At 32.2% G+C, this 14886-nt stretch overlaps 2 protein-coding genes across 4 annotated transcripts; both read left to right on the top strand.

Moving 5' to 3' along the window:
* Nucleotides 1–1181: 1181 nt before the first annotated feature.
* On the top strand, nucleotides 1182–5564 carry LOC127100580 (fatty acid amide hydrolase). The gene is made up of 18 exons (XM_051037811.1): nucleotides 1182–1579; nucleotides 1737–1843; nucleotides 1930–1990; nucleotides 2081–2398; nucleotides 2494–2571; nucleotides 2656–2803; nucleotides 2940–3128; nucleotides 3217–3288; nucleotides 3376–3427; nucleotides 3543–3614; nucleotides 3732–3812; nucleotides 3990–4090; nucleotides 4180–4272; nucleotides 4347–4415; nucleotides 4507–4571; nucleotides 4671–4732; nucleotides 4824–4919; nucleotides 5065–5564. Exons 1-18 carry the CDS (start codon nucleotides 1390–1392, stop codon nucleotides 5125–5127), a joined length of 1917 nt encoding a protein of 638 aa, XP_050893768.1. The 5' UTR covers nucleotides 1182–1389; the 3' UTR covers nucleotides 5128–5564.
* A 2719-nt stretch (nucleotides 5565–8283) lies between these two features.
* LOC127100579 (uncharacterized) lies at nucleotides 8284–13894 on the top strand. Of its 3 annotated transcripts, none has more exons than XM_051037810.1 (12): nucleotides 8284–8466; nucleotides 9253–9786; nucleotides 9871–9972; nucleotides 10114–10195; nucleotides 10314–10333; nucleotides 10474–10534; nucleotides 11366–11436; nucleotides 11897–12007; nucleotides 12080–12170; nucleotides 12915–12976; nucleotides 13070–13126; nucleotides 13676–13894. In XM_051037810.1, exons 2-9 carry the CDS (start codon nucleotides 9274–9276, stop codon nucleotides 12140–12142), a joined length of 1023 nt encoding a protein of 340 aa, XP_050893767.1. In that variant the 5' UTR covers nucleotides 8284–8466; nucleotides 9253–9273; the 3' UTR covers nucleotides 12143–12170; nucleotides 12915–12976; nucleotides 13070–13126; nucleotides 13676–13894. The 3 variants fall into 3 exon arrangements, with proteins under 3 accessions (XP_050893767.1, XP_050893766.1, XP_050893765.1); XM_051037809.1 differs by having other exon boundaries at nucleotides 8285–8466; nucleotides 12080–12232; XM_051037808.1 differs by having other exon boundaries at nucleotides 8285–8466; nucleotides 12080–12976.
* The last annotated feature ends 992 nt before the right edge of the window (nucleotides 13895–14886 follow it).

The following is a 14886-nucleotide window of genomic DNA, read 5'->3' as shown; positions in this document are numbered from 1 at the left end:
ACTGAGCAGGTTGTGCAATAGACCGAAGTTCAACTAATGGGTATTACTCTTTCGTAGGGGGGATACATTTACTTGGAGGAGTAAGAAACAATCAGTAGTTGTCAGGATCAGTGAAAAAGCTCAACTAAGGACCATGACACATGACATTTGGGAGGGAATTTGGATAAAAAGGATGTCGGAAGAACTTAAGATTTCCATTGAACACTCAATAGAAAATTTATATGACAACAAAGCTGCCATCAACATGGCAAAGAATCCGGTTTATCATGATAGAACAAAACATGTGGAAATTGACCGATATTTTATAAAAGAGAAGATTGACCATGGTGTCATAAGTATCACTCATGTACCATCATGAAATCAGACAATAGACATTCTATCTAAAGCTCTTCCCAAAAGCAAGTTTGAAGACATTAGAACCAATATAGAATGATAGACATTTATCACCCAGATTGAGGAAGAGTGTAGAATAATGTAGAAGATTTTGGATATCACACATAATCATACAATTTTGTGATGTCCTAATGCAACATTATTTCTTTCCTATCTCACTTATTTTATCATTATTTCATTAGGTATAGGTTGATTGTACTTAATATTGTTGTAACTCTATTTAAACTAGAATTTTATAATTGTTTTATCATAAAAAAGAATAAGAATAATCATTTTTCCGTCTATTTTATCATTATGCTAACTTAAAAAAAAAAAAAAAACTAATTTTGATTTTAAGTTATCTGATTAAAAATTATGACATTTTTATCCACAATATTCTTAAAGAAAGAAACTCTTGTGCAAATATTTTTCCTTATTTAGATATTAATCACAAATAATCTTTTGTGATGGTGAATGAATGACTATCTTGTTTTGTATCTCTTCAACTTTATTAGAGAAAAGTAAATAAATGAAAAGATTATCAAATCTTACAAATTCAACCTACTCCATTACTTCATTTAGACGGCTCTAGGAGATGGTTCCACAACAACCAAGTAGATGAGAATCGTTATTCCAAATAAACTTATCACTAATTTAAAACGAAAATTTTGCATAGAGCTATGGCTAAAGCATTAAATAGCCGAAATTTATAGGACTTTTAGTAATCAACCCCAAAAATGCTAGAACCATTATATATAACAACTTTTTTTTCAATGGACCACTCAAATTTTAATGCACTAAACTAAATCTGTATGCAATGATCTAGCTTTTAAATATATATTTACATTGGATTCTTCTATGTATATATAATCAGGAATAAGAATAGCAAGAGGAATATAATGTTGAGTTCTTAGTTCTTTTCATGCAAAATACTCACTGTTAATGAAAATGACATGTTTTCTAGTAGTTATCAATCCAAATCCAAGTCAAAATCATCATTATGAAAATTAGTAATATATGTACATCGAGTTCATCTATTTTATATATATATATATATATTTCCATTTTTCTGTTCATCTTCTAAAGATTAACAAATTCCCTAGACTAATGGATTTCTTCAAAAGCAAAGGTGTGGTTTACAAGTCTGTGACAGATGTGAACTTAGGCCCTGATAGCACTGAATTCTATCTCCAAGCCAATGTTAAAGGTTCATAATCTTATAGTTTTTTTATTAACATCTCATATATAAGTTTCTTGATTTGATTATGACATGAAAGTACTGGTATAGTTTCTTTTATAGAAAGCTTGTTATGATGTTTTTTCGCTTCGTTAATGGTAATATTCAACAATCATGATCATGATAGCTCCGCGCATGGCTGGGATTGTGGTCAAGATTTTCAGTTGGCTGTTGGAGAGTATATTTGGAAATTTTCTATTGTATATGTTGAAAAGAAATAATCTTATTCATAAGGTATGATCTTGTTCTATAGTTGTTCGAAAAATTATGTTTTCGTGAAGTTTTGTTCTGATTCAAGAACATCTTCAACTTTTTTGCAGCATATTACAAATGCAGATATAGAAGAATCACCACTTTATGTTCCCTCACATCAATTTGAAGGTTTGTTATTTCCAACTAGGTTCTTTTAATGATCATAACTCAATTTCGTTTCGTGTTAATGTGTTTATGATTTTGAGTTTAATCTAGCAGATCACAAAGAACAAGAAATCAAATGCTTGGATTCTGCTTTGACTTCACCAGAAAAAGTTCATCTTGCAATAGATTGTTTACCTACAACTTTGGAAAAACCAATTAATGGAACAAAAGCTTCGTTTAATCGGTGGACCATAATGGACTATTTCGGAGCCTACACCTCACAAGATATAACACCAAACATGGTTGCAGAAAGATTTATAGCTTCTGTTAATGAATCTTCAAAACCTCCACTTCAAATGGGATTCTTCATCAACTACAATGTTGAAGATATACTAAAACAAGCAAATGAATCAACTCTTCGGTATCAGAAAGGTACTTTATCGAAGCGATAGATCAAAAGGATAGGTCTTGTGTTCCAACCTTCTTCTGAGTTCTGATACTAATTTGGTGCATGTTGTTTTTTGTAGGGGAACCTATCTCTGTGCTTGATGGAGTTCTTGTTGCTGTCAAGGATGAAATAGACTGTTTACCATATCCTACTACAGGTAGTGCAAAATTTGACATGCGTTAGCTCGTAAATTCTATTCACTACTCGACTTGAGCATCTTTAAATGGCGTCCGTCATGTAGGGGGTACAAAATGGCTGCATAAACAAAGGTCTTGTACGGATGACGCTTGCTGCGTTAAGCGTTTAAGATTATGCGGCGCCATACTTGTTGGAAAGACTAATATGCATGAACTTGGCGCGGGAACTAGCGGTATAAATCCACATTACGGGTAAGAAACCATGAGTTATATATACTATAGTACTTGTATTCACATTTTTTTTACATTTTTCGGTGCCTTGCCTACTAAGTTATATATTAATGAATTTGTATTGACAAGAGCTTAGCTGTTTATATACACTCCACAGGGCTTCTAGAAATCCATATGATGTCAATAGGATTGCAGGAGGTTCTTCCAGTGGATCTGCTTCGGTGGTGTCCGCAGGGTTGTGTCCTATTGCTCTTGGTGTCGATGGGGGAGGTTCTGTAAGGATGCCTGCAGCACTTTGTGGTGTTGTCGGTCTAAAACCGACTTTTGGCCGTATACCTCATGACGGGTGAGTGTTCGATTGAAATATACTCGGGGAGGATTGTCGTTGTCATGTTGTGTAGTGATTTAGAATAACAATAGTTTGTTACATTCAGAGTTCTTCCTCTAAACTGGACAGTTGGAATGGTTGGAATACTAGCAGGCACGGTTGAGGATTCATTGATCGCGTTAGTACTCGTCCTTACCATGATATTTTTTTCTTCAAGTAAGTTTTAACATTGGTTTCACAGATTCTAAAATTTCAATATTTACAGTTACGCAGCAATCAGCGGCCAAATTCCGTCTCATCAGCCCTCTAGTTTGCCTGTAAGAACTTTTTCTTTTCAAATTCCAAGTGATTTTGATCACTTATCCGTTTCATAAAATACCAATTTTCTTGTGAATTTGTAAACTAATGAAAGTATTTTGAGCAATATCTTAGGCCAAGATAAATCTTCCACTGCTGCCTTTAACAAAGTCCTTATCAGACATCAAGTTGGCAAAGTATGACAAGGTCAGAAATACCTTTTCATGCTATTATAAATATTTTTTGCTTTTCTATTCATATATTAGAAAAAATAAGCTGTTCTAACATTTGCTATGTCCTTTAACCACTGATTTCATAAATTAGTGGTTTGATGATTGTAGTGATGATATCAGAATATGCTGTTCTCATGCTCTGAGCAAACTCCACGGTCAATATGGTTGGAAGGTACCAAAATATAGCCCAAACTGCATAATTAAGTGCTTATATCATAAGCGTTTATCATATAAGTATTTATGTATAAGCTATTCTGAGCAAAACAGCTTCTAATAAAACCAATGGAACTTTCATTGAGTAAAGTGATTTCTTATTACTAACCTGCAAATTTTGTTTTAAATATACAAGATTGAAGATGTAACTTTACCAGAAATCGAAGAGATGCGCCTAGCACATTATCTAACAATTGCATCAGAGTGTCACACTGCTCTTGATTCCTTTCGAAATAAGTATGGAATTTTAAACCCTTGAGTTTACTCTATTTTCCTCTAAATTAAGAAGAGTTATGATTACTGACATCACAAAATTACATCTTCAGAAAATTAGCCGAATTTGGATGGGATGCAAGGGTAGCAGTTAACATCTATAGTGCTTTCAGCAGCATGGAGTATATTAAAGCTCAGAAGATGAGGTAATTTATGACTTAGTTTTCATACACATACATGCAAAAGGACTAATTCGTAGTTACGCGCTTCGTGAATACAGGAACCGTCAATTGCAGTTTTACAAGAAAATATTTTCCAAAGCAGATGTGATTGTGTCGCCAATGACAGGGTTTGTTCCACTTTCTCAAACTTAGCACATTTTTAATATGTAACAGTTTTTATTCTTAGGTAACATATGCCTAATACATATGACATGACAGTGTGACTGCATACCAAATTCAAAACGATGCACTCAAGACAGGCGAACTCGACTATGTCAACGGAGGTATATAGATTCGATTTGACAGTACACTTAGAGCTGTGCATGCTAGTTAAAAAGATGTTGGTAACGTAAAATCTGATTCGTTCGTGGCCGTTATTTCAGCTGCACTTATTCGCTATTCCATAGCAGGAAACTTCCTCGGACTCCCTGCTGTCACTGTTCCGGTATAACCGATTATACTCTACTCTTCTTTTACACTCTCACTTGTGACATTACTGATTACACTACTCAGCTGAATCATCTTTTATGACACAGGTTGGATATGATAAATTGGGTTTACCAATTGGTCTTCAGCTTATAGGAAAGCCTTGGGCTGAAGCAACACTGATTCACTTGGCATTTGCAATGCAGGTAAATAAGTTCCTTGCGTTACAAGTTAATAAAATTTAGCAACGCTACTGTAACGTTACAACATGTGTGACCACTAAATTTTGTTATTGAGTGGTGTGATCCACAAATTTATGAACCTAACATTATGGTGTCGCTATGATGACAGAGTATATGCTTGTCAGAATACAGAAAGCCAGCTATATTTTATGATCTGCTGAGAAAAAATTAAATAAACTCATTGTGGGCACAAGCATTGATATGTCGATTCAATCAAAGGAAAATGAAGTTATGTTGTCCTGTTTGATCTATTGGAGATGATTTTTACTATGCAGTTTTCAATGTTTCGTCTATTGGAGAAACTTTATGTCCTACCACATACTCAATTTCACTACCAAAAGCATTGCATTTGTATTAGACAATTTGTTTTAAGAAGTACATTAATGAAGAAGTGGTTCGGTTGGAATTAGTTAATGGTCAATCATCATTCGTGTGTCATGTACAGTCCCTTTTCAAACCATTAATTTGTTAGTTTGAAAATGGACCCTTGTGTCAAAACTCAAATGGTCCCGTTTATGCCTAACTAACTGTATTTCATTGTATGAGTATGATGTTTGAAATTTCTTTCTTAAAGTATTATATCAATTATACTTGCAAATTATTATTTCACATTATTGAAGGAGAATTGTTCACGGCACCTTTATCATTACTCATCCACTTTAATGAAAATTCGAAAATATCCTTTTTGTACTGCTTGGAATTTCGAATTCATACGTAAGACTACAAATCTAATCTCAAAATCACTCTAAATGTAATTAAAAAATATGTTTGAATAACAAAATCGGAATTCACCCTATGGTATCGCCTATATCCATAATTCACATACAATACAAAGTCGCAAGTTTGTTTGAATATTGAAATTTGAATTTACCCTTTTATTATCATATATACACACAATTCACAGGATTCACGTTTTCTTATCTCGTAGGTATGTCCGAAGATTGAAATTCAGTTTCACCTTATGCACATATATACACACAATTCACACAATTCACATTTTGTTATCTCGTAGGTATGTCCGAAGATTGAAATTCAATTTCACCTTATGCATATACACATAATACAAATTCAATGTTGTCTTTGAAATTTGTCCGAATATTAAAATTTGAATTCACCCGATTGTTGTCATCGATAGAATATATATTTATTTTGTATTAATATGTATTTATTTATTTATTTATTTGTAATTATGTTTTACCTAAAATTATGTCAAATCAGATCAAAATAAATACAAATTAATAAAAAATAAATACAATTCTATCAATCACATACACATAACTCATAACATAACTTTAACATCGATCTTTATCACATACACACAATATATAATATAACCTAACATAGATATAAAATAACTTAGATGCAGCATAACATTAATTTGACATTTCATCACCAATAGATGGGTCATGACATGTCATTATCTTTAGAATATCGTAAGTTAATCTCGCAAGTGTCACATTCACCTTGATTGGACCCTTAGTTAAGTAACGATGAAATATACTCCACATAACACTTACATTTCCATCGTTCTTCAGCTCAAACTTACTAAAACTAATATTTCTTTCGTTATCAATCATGGGTGAATGATACTCGATCTTAGGCAGTCTTCTATTGTCGATATAGTGTAAAAAGATTCTTTAGTATGGATTTCAGGTCTACAAAAGAGGTATTCTCTATGACCCTAAATTCAAAAAGAGACGTCACATTGTTGAAGTAAGCAAATGTAATATACTAATATTGATTCATTTTGGAGTGTTTGTTAAAAATATATTATTCATATTTATATAAGTTTTAGACCATTATGGATCATCCAAATATATTATTGTCTCGGGGATAATTTGGAGATTGATATTCAGATTCACCCCAAAAGGTCTCTCCCAATTTTTTATCATGTACAAAGCAGACACAAGCAGACAAGCACAATTTTTTTTCTGGATATTGAAATCCAGATTTAGTCTGATTCCCACTAGACCAATTGAAAGTACTTATTTTATTATATGCAAACAAATCAAAACCTTAGTTCTAATGTTTATACAAGTAATGTTAGATATACATTAAAACACATCAAAATGTATATGAATTACATCCATAAAAATATCAAACTAACATTACATCCATGAATCATTTTAAGATGGAAATTAAAATGCATAAAAAAATGTGTCAACATCTAAGGTTTGACAATTTTTGCATCTTCACCCTTGACTTATTTGATCCCTTCCGCGACTACCTCTAACATTTTTTGTTCGGGTATCACAAACTATTATTATGTACACCACACATTATATTAAATGTCCTTGTATTATTTGTCTTGTGGTATCAGTGTAACTTAAAAGAACATCTGCATTGTGTCATCGCGTTTCAACTTTCTAATATGTCATGCATTGTGTCATCGCGTTTTAACTTTTTAATATGTCCTGCATTGTGTCATCGCGTTTCAACTTTCTAATATGTCCTTTATACTAACCCTTTCTTTCACACCTCATTGAAGCACATGTTTTTTTTTTGGTCTTTATACTAACCATATGCTTACATAAAGCAAACTCATGTTTATTGGTAAATTCTTTTCCAACCCCATGGTAGATAGAACTTGTTGGGGTAATTATGAATTACCATCCTTAGATGCATTAACTTTGTTCACAACATCAAAGTGCACTATACCCGCAACCAATAAAAAAAAAGACAATTTCAATCAACATTTAACGCATTTGAATTTTAATTTCCGTATAAATCCTTCAAGAATCCGGATTTAATATATTTGAAATATGTTTTATATTACAGAAAGAAAAATCAGCTCATCTAAATGATGATCAATGATATAGATATACATTACTTATAAATCCCGACGATTTTGCACCTTTTAATGTCAAAATATAATAGAATTATGTTTGTAAATAAAAATCTTGAATAAAAATGCATAAATTTTTTGAAAGAGTTTAAGGATATTTTAGTTATGATTATGAAGAATAAAAGATTATCCAAAATTCGTTTTCCCGCTTAAATTTTTCAGGATTTCAATTGTTGAATGGAATATTCAAATTTTGTAATAAACTCCAAAAAAAAAATTATAAATAAAACGAAATAGACATCTACGTCAATCCTTTTACAAAATAACAACTACAGGGAGGCATGATAACAAACAAAAATATGTGAGAAATACATTCAGAATGTTCCTAAAAAAAACTACAAATTATTACTTCAAGTCAAATCAATTATAAAGATAAAATAAATTTTATTTTAAAAAAACAAACACTTCAAAATCAATTCTTCATATCTAAAAGAAATTAATTACTATATATTATTATCGGTGTAAAACATTTTACATCGTGAATCCATCACCATCATCCGATACATATTTGTTCTTTTATTTTCCAATTTTTAATTCGTGAAGATCCCTAAGACTGCGAATAGTGAATACAACCAGTGAACTGATTATTGAAAAACCCTAACCCTCGTAACTCTCAATTCCCTTCGTTCAGAATCGAAGTTTGGGAAAGCAAAATCAGAAGTGAAGGTCACAAAATCACTTTTCGTTATTAGCTTTTTCGTTTTTGGCTCTGTTTATCATGTTTCTGTGTTTCATGTATTATCTTGAAGGTTGATGGATTATGTAGCTGACTAACAATTAGAGAAACCACAGCTTGCTATTCAATATTCATCATTATGCTTAAGTTCAATTGTTAGTAATAATGGTTTTATCATCAAAGACCTTAGATTTTACTCTTGATGCATAAGACCTTAGAAGGATATGTGTATTATTTGCAGGTTATGCAGTCCCTCTAATTTATCTTGCATCTTGCATTTTGAACTGGGTTTGCTGAAACAATGTCTTGCTTTTATAGTTCTATTTTATTTGTTGTGTAATATTTGGTTTGTGTAATTTGTAACATTTGCTCTGCATCTTATCTCTGATTTTGTGATTTTTTATTTTGAATCGATTTGAATTTAAATATCTTTACATCAATTACATAATAGTAAGATTGTTAAATTTTGTAAGTGAGGTTTAGAGGAAAGTAAGGATAATCTCTAATTAAAATTAAGAAGTTGGGTCAACAGAAGTTGATGTATTGGGTCCAAAATAAGAATTCAATGATCAGTTAACAATTTCTCTCTCTTTTCCCTGGATCTCTATATCTCTGTTAAATCCTGTTTCTATTTCCATAAGATTTTTCTCCACAATCCTACATTGATCTGGGACTTTTAGAAAGAGTTGTTTATTTTCTGTTAATACTTTGAAAATCATCGTTTTGCATTTATAAAGTTGCTCAGCTCATGACATATCTTCATGTGTGACATATAGGTTGAATCATAAAACAATTCAATGGCTGAAGAAACACTAGTGGTTGAATCTGGAAGAGGTTTGGGAAAGAGGAAGTTTGGTAGGAACCAAGGCCACAAAAAGTCAAATAAAAAACCAAAAGTGATGCAGCCACCACGTGGACAGAGGAAAGTTAAAATCGACCAAAAAATGAAGAAACTTTACCACAAGCGAGCACTAGAGTATAATTCTGATGATGATGATGAAAACGAGACAGCTGCCCCTGCTACTTTGAAGACTAGAGGTGCTGCACCGATGAAGACTAGAGGTGTAGTATCTTTCACCAAAAAAAAGCACAAGGAGGAAGACATAGAAAATGAAGAGTTGTCTGAAGATGAAGGAGGACAGGGAATGCAGAAGAAGTCTGTTACTGATAAGAAAGTTAGTTTCTCCGAGGATGAAGGAGAAGACGGCGATGAAATTCAGCCAGGAATTACCAAATTCACCGAAGGTTGTAAAGCATTCAAGATGGCCTTCAAGAGTATCATAAAGAAGAGTGTTTCTGATGACTTGTTGGTAAGCTAGGTGATCTTTCAACATGCTAATGTTAATTAGAGAATTAGAAAATTGGTATTTTTTAAAACTTGGAGAACTCTATAGGGTCCAGTATTGTCGGCACAAAAGAATCTTGTTATAGAAAAGCTTGCGGAAGAGGAGGCAGAGCGCAAGGTCAAGGGAGAGGCAAAAAAGGAAAAGCTGATGGTAATTTTAAATTTCAAGTTGACTGATTTTAATGATATCCCAATCAGTACTAAAATTTACGTGTATCTCCAATTTTCATATCCCAAAATATTATCTATCTGGTAATCAGTCTGACAATTTCTATCTTATTGGTTTTTACAGCTAGCAGAAAAGGGACATGTCAAGCCTGCTACTTATTTGGACTCACACGAAAAGTTTCTAATAAGTGTAGCAACCAAAGGAGGTAAATTAGCTTCTTTTTCTTTTGAATAGAGGTCTATTTTATTTTTGTTAGTGAGTTCCATTTCCTTTTACTGATTTGACTGTTGTTATGAACACGGACTACTACCGATTTCTTTCAGTGGTCAAGCTGTTCAACGCTGTAAGTCTGTCTGGCCATATAACCTAATTTTGTTTCCTAATTTTCACCTCTCTCTCTCTCTCTCTCTCTCTCTCTCTCTTTGTTGCGATGTATCTTTAGCATTATTAAATCAAAGGAATTGATTGTTACACCGGTTTCAGGTCAACAAGGCACAAGTTGCTCAGAAAGGACTGGACCCCTCAAAGAATAGGGATGCCAAAGGTAAGTTGAACAACAACAAAATGTGTGACATTAGAAAAGTTCAAGTTAGTTGTCCACCTGCAGAATAACTGAATTAAATAATGGAAAAGAAATCTCATTTGGGGGATTAATTGTTTCGAATTTATATAGTATACAGGGAAATTTAACATAATGTCTTTTGTCAAACAAGCTTAATTTTATTGATTTTGTCAGTGTTATCAAATAGAGGTGCTATAGCATTATAGGTAGTGGATTTAGAAGAGTTCATAAATGAAAAGCGCGAAGCTATCCCGGTTTATCTATTAGGGCCTTCGACCATAGCGGCTGTAACTTCAATACTGGAAAAAAATTTATGTTTTTGAAATATATAACTGAAGAGTCAGAATATTATTACTCCTGCAATCACCCTAATGCAGAAACCTCTCAAGCATGTACGTGCTATGTTGTGCTGTATTTATAGTAGTTTCTATAGTTTCCGTTGTCTATATATTATTGATTTCTTTCAAGCGCTATGTGCGTTTGGATATTTTCCTGTAATGATATTCAGTATATCGCGCAGTAGATTTTTGCTGGTCTACTATTTTCCACAATCCGCTATTAGTAACATTGATTTTGTTTATGATAACCATGCCAACGACTTGTTCATGATATCATACTCCAAGTATTAGAGGAAAAAGTTAACCATAATCTATTTCGTATAAACTGTTGAAAAATAGGAGCAGTTGTAACTTGAAACCATACTACTGCCCCAAATGGATCCATCCATGTCAGAGTTCTGTGTTTAGCTTTTAATCTAGTTCTTACCTTATCTGTTTTATTATTGTGGTTCCTAATATATTCAACATGTGGCAGAGTTAAGAAAACGCACCAAAGAAGCCTTCTTTTCGGAGTTAGGGAAGCCAGCAGTTGGCACCTCTGTAAAGGTGATTGTTACAACTCATCCTCTTTCAGTCCGTTTTTCATTGATAGTCCTTTTTTGTTGACGACATAGATTTGTTCTTAGTAATGTAAGAAATCTTAAGCGTCTATGTTCTCTTTAGAACCATGTGTGAGCTATAAATTAGTTTGAGATGAAACATGTTTAATTTGATATGTTATTATTTTTATTCGGTCTTCTACTTCAAAATTATTCAATTTATCTGGTCAGACAAATTGCCATTTGTCAAACTGGTTAAACTTAGATATATTATATTCCGTTTTAGTATACACTGCTATCATCAAAGGAGTAAAAGAATAAGATAGATCAATAGATGTTATAGATCTACACTACTACGTTTAATACAATACTAATTTTCTTTGTATAAACTGCTGCAACTGTTTCTTGAATGAGAAAATTTCCATTTATTGTCTAACTATCTAGTCTCTTGGATTTTGCATTTGCAGGCTAATGCAAGCACAGGCAATGGAGAAGATGAACAACCTTCTTGGGCTCCATTACGAGATAATTATATGCTGACAAGTTCAAGAATAAAGGATTGGGACAAAAACATGGCAGTAAGTATCTTTTGCAGTTACTATCATGCTATTATCCAGCTACATTGCTCTCATCATGTTGCTCAACTGCAGGGTAAAAATGAATCAGATGACAATGAAAACATTTCCGAAGATAGCAGTTCCGATGAAGATTAAGGTTTTGAAACTTGAGAAAGCAGCACTGGTGTGTTTCTAGTGGGACAATCAGTCAGATTTTGAATATTGTGTTCCATTTCTGTTCATTTGGTTAGTAACGAATGAACTAGGGCAAACTTGATGGCTGATTGATAGATTGGCTGTACTTTGGTATAAGTCACCAATTTTTAATGTGCTCACTGGACTGAATTGACTTAACATGATGAATAGAGTTTCTTTAGCTTGATTATGCAATTGTTTTAGGAATATGATTCTCTGTAGTAATAGACAATTATTTTAATGGGAGAATGTTGCTGTGTTTGTTTGATAATTAGAGAAATAATACAATGCAGAATGAAAAATCTGGGTAACTACCCATAAATGGGGTTTTTTGTTTACATCAAGGTTTGCAGAAGCAGATAACATAAATATGCAGTCTTTGATGATGGCTCCTATATCAGTCTTTTGTCATGAGTATTTTTTTTTGTCATGATCATTTTGGATAGCTTGATTTGTGTCGTCACCTACAGGGTTTGTTCCGTTTTCTCAATCTTTACACAGACCGTTCTGTTTAATATTGTAACAATTTTTTCCTTGGGTAACATGCCTAATACATACAGTGTGACTGCAAACCAAATCTAAAGTGATGTACTGAAGACCGGGTAACTTGACTATAGATTTGATTAGTTTATATACACTATCACTGTAAAAGAGTTTTGCACGTATAACCAATTACATCTCGCCAAAGATTTTGATAATGTAAAATCTGATTTGTTTGTCGCCATGATTTCAGCTGCACTTAATCAGTATTCCATAGCAGGAAACTTCCTTGGACTCCCTGCTGTCACCATACCGGTATATTCTTATTTTACACTTAGTTTGTTACATTACACTTTAATAGCAATAATTTTCTGAAAGATCTCAACTCAATCATTTTTTATCTCCCAGTTTATAGGAAAGCCTTGGGCTGAAGCAACACTGATTCACTTAGCATTTGCAATGCAGGTATATGAATTCCTTGCTTTATAAGTTATTAAACATAAATATAAATGTAGTATTAATCAAGGTTTTAAAAATGTGCAACCACGAATGTGGAAGTATAGAATTGATTTTGGAATGTTTTTGAGGTATTTGATTCATCTAAAGTAGAATTGATTCAACTTGAAGTTAGAATTTGTAGCTTGAGTGAGTATAAACGTGATTTTTAATTTGAAATTTAGTGTTCAACTCATTTCTACATAAATTTATCCAAACATAAATCACTTTATCTTCAACTCACTGTAGCTGGAATCAATTTTACATAATCAATTCATTCAAAATCAATTCTTTTCACCGCAGAACCAAACACATGTTAGACATCAAGGTTTTTTAATGTTTCTGCGATTGATCAATATGACCACAACCACCGTAATTTATAGTAATTTAAAGCTTCGCTAAAGCACAGCATGCGTGACAACTAAGTTTGTTATTGAGTGATGATCCACACTCTTTTATGATTCTATTATGAAACTAAGTTGAGTGAGTACTAACATTATGGTGGTGTTATGATCACAGACTTTATGCTTGTAAGAATATTGAGAGCCAGCTATATTTTATGATCGGCTCAGAAAGAATTAAATAAGTTCACTGTGAGCACAAGCATTGACATGTCTATTCAATCAGAGCCAAGGGAAGAGTTATGTTGTTTCGTTTGATTTATAAAGATAATTGTTACTATGCAATTTTCAATGTTTCATCTATTGGAGAAATTTTATGTCCCACCATTCAATTTCACTGCCCAAGCATTGCATTTGTATTACTTTCTTAGACAATTTATTTTAATAAATAGATAAATAAGTGGTTTGGTTGGATTTAAATGAAATCACGGAATTAATTAATTGACAATCATCGTTCGTGTGATGTACAATACCTTTTCAAACCACTAATTAGTTAGTTTGAAAATGGACCCTTGTCTCAAAACTCAATTGTCCCTTTCATTATCTAAGTATGATGTTTGAAATTTCTATCTTAAGTTATGTTATTTTATTATAATCATAAGCCAATTTTTTTAGCTTTTCTTCAATAATATTAACTTATTAAATGTCTGTCTAATTGTATGTCAACCTGTGCAGTTTTTCATTATAAAAAACTATTAATTTTAATCTTTGTCAAGCAACTTCTCCAATTAATGAGTATTTTAGTCTCTTTTTTCAATGATGCATTTCAGTAGAAAGGATCTCAACTCATTTCAATATAAATACTGGAACAATACTCAAGTTGGAGAAAAAAAGGAGAGTAATTTTGTTGGAACATTGGAAAGATGAATTTGAAAATAAAATATAAGTTTCACGTCGTTAGAAAAATAAATGTGTTTGTGATATTATTTAGATTAAATATTTTGACTAACTTATTTCATTATATACATATGTTTCATTCTTAAAATTATTTTATTGAATATATTAAGGATTGTTCTCACAGTGAAAAATACACATGTAAACTTATTTTATTAAATATATTAAGGATTGTTTACACACGCTGTGAAAAACTAAAACTAAAACCACTTTAGAATACGAATATGTATTTTCGGATATAATCCATTTTACACACAATTCTTTCGTAAGCAAGTTAAATTCTAGTTTTTGTCAAAAATTAATACGGAAATGCATTTTCATATAATCTATTGAAATATTCTTTGAGACGGGTTTTAATCAAAAGAGCACGAGACCCTCATTATTCTCCATTTCCATACTCTCTCAACTCACTTTTAAGTTTTTACTTTCAACATC

This window comes from Lathyrus oleraceus, chromosome 7 (assembly GCF_024323335.1).
Source record: "Lathyrus oleraceus cultivar Zhongwan6 chromosome 7, CAAS_Psat_ZW6_1.0, whole genome shotgun sequence".
NCBI lineage: Eukaryota > Viridiplantae > Streptophyta > Magnoliopsida > Fabales > Fabaceae > Lathyrus > Lathyrus oleraceus.
The sequence above is the reverse complement of the archived record's forward strand: the minus strand, read 5'-3'. Positions and strand labels throughout refer to the sequence as shown.

Excerpts from the sequence above, each read along its gene's own strand:
- LOC127100580 (XM_051037811.1), top strand. The coding sequence starts at position 1,390 with ATGTACATCGAGTTCATCTATTTTATATATATATATATATATTTCCAT. Across the intron at positions 3,615-3,731 it reads AGTTGGCAAAGTATGACAAG|TGGTTTGATGATTGTAGTGA; the intron begins GTCAGAAATACC and ends TTCATAAATTAG. Across the intron at positions 3,813-3,989 it reads ACGGTCAATATGGTTGGAAG|ATTGAAGATGTAACTTTACC; the intron begins GTACCAAAATAT and ends TAAATATACAAG.
- LOC127100579 (XM_051037810.1), top strand. The coding sequence starts at position 9,274 with ATGGCTGAAGAAACACTAGTGGTTGAATCTGGAAGAGGTTTGGGAAAG. Across the intron at positions 10,196-10,313 it reads AAGTGTAGCAACCAAAGGAG|TGGTCAAGCTGTTCAACGCT; the intron begins GTAAATTAGCTT and ends GATTTCTTTCAG. Across the intron at positions 10,334-10,473 it reads TGGTCAAGCTGTTCAACGCT|GTCAACAAGGCACAAGTTGC; the intron begins GTAAGTCTGTCT and ends CACCGGTTTCAG.